Raw genomic sequence first — 5420 nt, 5'->3', positions numbered from 1 at the left:
TCCATTTCGTCTGACTGAATAGAGACAAAGCGGAAGGCTGATCATTTGCAGTTTGGATTCCGCTTTGTCAAGTTGTGAAAGTGAAAATAAAAGAAAAACTAATGGAGAACGTGAAATTTCGTGCGTTGTCAACGTGTATCTTGATTTTCGTAGTTGTAGTCAATCTTTTATTTTCAGAAAGCATTTCCTGGACGAAATACAGCATTGATTCCGATTTTAGCGGCTACAGATGCATCCCCAGTTTAACGGTCTTTGAAACAAACGCTGTCGACGCTTCTGCATGCGGTATACTGTGTCACAGTGAAAACATGTGCTCAAGCTTCGTGTACCAAGCAGACGATCAAAAGTGCATTGGATGCATGGTAGATCTTCTTGACCAATTGTACTTGGACCAGGCCGATGGACTTCCAGGGTCAACTTATTACAGAAATCGTGGTAAGTATATTTTTATTTTGATATATTTCATTTACAAGTCTGAACTAAGTGAAATGTACAATACGAAATACATAATTGGCACTAAAACTTCAAAACTGTACTATCTTTTCTTAGTAAAGTGTTCTGTAAGGGTCATCATTGTTTTACTCCTGCGCCCGAAAGATAAAGGAAGACATTGTTATATAATACGTCACGAAGACAGTGTAATAAGACAAGAAGGCTCTAATAAAACACGTAGACTGTAATAATAGAGGAAGAAAAAAAATTGTGAAAGTCCGAAAACAAAGACCGTTTTCGCAAATAAATTTAAAGTCACTGAATAAGTGTAAAACTTACGGTGCCCCTAAAGTGACATGTTACACACTTTTTTCCACTTAGGTAATGTGAGACTTTTTTTATTTCGTTTAAACGAAATGATTTCGTGGAAAAAAAGTGTGTAACATGTCACTTTAGGGGCACCGTAAAAACTAATATAAGACTTTATTTAATATTTATAATGACCTTTTAAACGAAACATGTTTTCGAACTAGATTTTACCGCAAGAAGAGAAGTACGTGTTTACAGTCCAGTTCTGTTCGGATCGCTAAATCATAAATTCTTTCATTTTCATCTACTTTTCATCAGAAAGGTATAATTGTAGAATGTTAAGATTTTCATTTTAGTTGATTGCAAAGACATATTGGGGGACAATCGTGCTGCATCAAGTGGTATATATGAAATAAAAACATGGAAAAGCAAATCAAAAATCAAAGTTCTCTGTGACATGGAAACAAGTGGTGGGGGATGGACGGTTAGTTTATTTTATTTTTTTTGTCACGTTGAAAGTACAGCTTCTCGAGTCCCATGCCAGTCTAATTCGATATATAAATAACCGCGAGGAGCTCAAAGGTAAGTTTATGGAGTTACTTGACAGCGTACAAAGGTTATGTAAATTATAGCTAAGGGGTTTACAACACGTCATTTGACAGTTTACTGTGATAGAAAATTATAAGCCAGGGGCTGAACGGTACATTTACTGATCTGTGATAGAAAAATGTAAACAAGGGCCTCAAACGTACTTTTACTTTCCACTTGACAGTTTACATTAATAGGAAAGCATAATAAAGGCACACAGCAGTAAGTAATGACACACATGACAGTTTACTGTGAGAGAAAAATATGTCAGCGGATTCTGTGAAAGAGAAATATAAGCCAGCGGCTCCGAGGTATGTTTACTGAGTCACTTTACATTTTACTGTTATATATATATATATATATATATATATATATATATATATATATATATTGATATATATTGATATGGCTACAAAAGCAACAGGCCTAGAAATCACTTTTAATACGAAAACAAATATTGTGATCGAAACTCAGTCAGTTGAAATTGTGCTATCAAATTGAGACAAAGTGTTATCGGAGTCTTTCAAATTAAGTCTGATATCATTTTGCTTGCTTGCATTCTAATTTCTTTGCTTTGAAAGATTTTCTCTTATTCTTATTTCTTTTATTCATATTATGCAGAACCTTGGCTAGTTGAAAATATACATCTCGATGTTTTATGAAAAAATATACCTTGAAATACGGCGAAACAAATAACACTTGTGTACAATGATGGTTACTGTAGTAGTGTAGCAGTCCCGCAAAATGAAAAAGAAGAAGACAATGAAAGATATTTGGAAAAATTTATTGAAGATCTCCAGGAAATGTGAAGATTCTCGACAGATTCTCGATGGTACAATTTGGGACTATATTGGTTGTTGCACGACATCAGTTTTTGTTTGCAGTGAGACAGTCGAACAAAGTCCCCTCACACTTGTACTCGCAGATGGGATTTAGTCAAACCGAGTATGCTTTGTTTTGCTCGGTTGCATTTCATACTTCCAAAGGATCTTCTTACAGATTTTAGGAGCCTCCGTGGCTGAGCGGTTAAGGTTGCTGACTTCGGATCACTGGTTCCCTAGCGCAGTGGGTTTAAAAACTCACTTATTGTGTATATATTTCATGTAAGGAAGCCCTTTGGCTGGCTTATGGAAGGTAGCTGGTTCTACCCAGGTTCCAGTCCATTCCGAAAGGAATGCTCGAAGGGGCTACCTATGGTGTTCCTCCACCAAAAAGAATAAGAAAGTTTCCATACGACCAGTGATTATATCCGTGTGACATTTAATCCAATAAAACAAAACATTTCTACATACACGTATGGTGATATTTGAAATTTCTACGACTAATCACTTCCGTCAAGTTTTTGATATCATGAATTTCTTCAGTGTAATAAGCAAGCTTGCGTTCGACAGACACACTAGCAAGATACATTGAAATTTTAATGGTCTCATTGGTCATATCTCTTGTTCTTATATCAATTTAGTCTTATCTTTCAGGTGTTTCATAACCGTTTTGACGGCTCAGTCGACTTTTATCGAAATTTCACGGACTATGAAAATGGATTTGGCGACATAGCTGGTGAATTTTGGCTTGGTAAGTATATTTGAGGTGAATGACATGACATGTGTAGACTTTTTGTTTTCTGATTCGGATGTAATGATGCGGCACTACACATATTTAAGCTATAAAATTATAACTGTATATTCAGATATTTGTTTTATTGGCAGTAAGCTCTGACAACTTGAATAAATAACGAGGTACTTATAGATCAGTAATAAGGCAATATATGCAAGTTCTTAAAGTCATTTCTTGGAGCTGAAAATATTTTGTGTTACATGTTTATTTGTAATTGATATAACAGGTTATATAATAAACTAGGGAAATAAAAAAAAAACATTTATTGCTTATGAAAACACTAGATATATCGCAATCAATTCCCTTGAACATTTCTGTTGTAGCTGTTGACTTTTACTTAAAACATCATTTTAGGCTTTAAATACATGCAAGAGATGGTCAAGGCAGGTCAATCCCAGCTCTTGCTACAGGTGACGGCAAAAGATAGGAGTACAGGACATGAGCTTGCTGGTGATTTCTCATTGAGATCTGAAAACTTGTATTACGAAGACCAGATACTATTCTCTCTTGGTAAAGCCAAACAAAAATACACAATATTACAAAAGCACATGCATGTTGTTTCATTTGGATAAAACTGTCCGACTCTAAACAACATGGCTGAAAATGTTGTAGAGAAGTCTTTGCTTTATTATAATTCTATCTAACAGGGAGAAACTCTAAAAATATAATAGGGTTATTACAATAGCAACTCGATCTGAAATGCTATGTTCGGCTTTAGCCTGACAAAAATGCACGAGGGCTGAATACAACATCCCAGATCTAGCTACTGTTAAAATAACCTTTTCTATTATATACCTCCATCTTTTTGTTTGTTATGTCGTTTTTGACTGATGAACATCCAACGAAACCTTCATAATATTGGTGGAATATTCTGTGAACGCTCTTTGTACAGCTATGTCAGGTCATGAAAATAAATTAATGAAAGTAGTCCGGCAACATGTAATACAAGATTTCCAGTCCAGATTTCCAGTCCAATACGGAATTTGTTTTCTGTCTGTTTGTACTGACTCGTATTTTTACAGAATTTGAATAGGTTTATGATAATATTAGTTACTTATCATATATTGACTTACACTGACAGTGAATTCCATATAGGACGAGCGCAATTTTTTCTTATACATTTCGCTTAAGTGTTTTATCACGGACCAAGTTGGTAGGTTACATAAACATTTGGATTTGGGCGAAGTGTTTTGAAGATTATTGAGACTGTGTGACGAACGCTTTGTGTAGGGGAAAGCAAAATTACCTATAAATATACAATATATATATACAATAGAACGAACGCCAGCATTTAAATTCATAACCAGCTGTATAGTTTACATGTATATCGCAATACTAATGTTTAACATTTCCATTTCTTTTCAATGCATTGAATAAAAATAATCTGACATTTAAATTCTACTATAACGATAATCTAATTTTTGGCATCTTGCTTTTTACGGCGCACCAACACAGTATAGGTTATATGGCGCCAAACAGGACTACAAATTTTGAGATGTGGAACCAAAATTTGTAGTCCTGTTTGGCGCCATATAACCTATACTGTGTTGGTGCGCCGAAAAACCCAAATAAATAAAATTAATTAATTAATTTTGTAAAAATGGCTCATAGGTCAGCTCTTTCATGGGCCTAGACTTACATACATAATTACTTTTAAAGGAATAGCAACCAGATACCGATGCCTTTTGGGTTTGAGTGGTGCAGCATTCACAACGATGGACAGAGATGTGGAAATTAACTGTGCTGAACAGATGCGCAGCCCATGGTGGTACAGAAATTGTGGCGATGAAATCTGCAATCTCCATGGTAAATACGGCGAAAATGGACCAGCTGGATACTACCATCAAGGAATAGCAGGTTATTATGAACCACTGAAAGCATCCAGAATGATGTTTAGACGAAAACATGGTTATTTCTAATATTTGATGATCCACTGTTTCGATTAGACTTCTTGTTTGTCTTCTAAATGTGTTTTCACTTCAAGATATATTTCTCAAAGCCTTGGAAAAAATGCTGCTCGAAAATCTTGTTGGTCATCCTGTTTCATACATTTCCTTTATTTTTATTTTATTTATTTATTTATTTATTTTTTTGTTTTTGGTATATTTCACAAATGTTCATATGGAAAGAATGAATGTCGATATCATTTCACAATATAGTTTTGCTCATCTACCTTCGAATATTCTGAGTTTTTTTTAACAATTTACTGTTGATATAGAAATATACGTGAAATATACGCGCAATAAATGTTACGACTGCTGCAGTGCACTTCCTTGCAATAAAACGATTCTTAGAGTTATTTATTTAAAACACAACTAACTGATACCTAAGGCTGCAGTTGAATAATTAGAATCCTTCAGTGAATACTTATATGCTTGTCTCAATGCAACCTTGAATGGATCAATGATTAAACATTATTATAAATCTTTTGTTTTAAAAAAGATAAAGGTAAATGACTGTCTTTATTCATTGTTTTA

At 34.4% G+C, this 5420-nt stretch overlaps 1 protein-coding gene across 1 annotated transcript; it reads left to right on the top strand.

The window, feature by feature from the left end:
• The first annotated feature begins 359 nt into the window (after positions 1–359).
• On the top strand, positions 360–4862 carry LOC128558334 (ficolin-1-A-like). The gene is made up of 5 exons (XM_053547260.1): positions 360–435; positions 1098–1225; positions 2805–2901; positions 3298–3453; positions 4603–4862. Exons 1-5 carry the CDS (start codon positions 360–362, stop codon positions 4860–4862), a joined length of 717 nt encoding a protein of 238 aa, XP_053403235.1.
• Positions 4863–5420: the final 558 nt, after the last annotated feature.

This window comes from Mercenaria mercenaria, chromosome 7, assembly GCF_021730395.1.
Source record: "Mercenaria mercenaria strain notata chromosome 7, MADL_Memer_1, whole genome shotgun sequence".
Lineage (NCBI taxonomy): Eukaryota > Metazoa > Mollusca > Bivalvia > Venerida > Veneridae > Mercenaria > Mercenaria mercenaria.
Note: the sequence above shows the minus strand (reverse complement) of the source record. Positions and strands in the feature narration are given on the sequence as shown.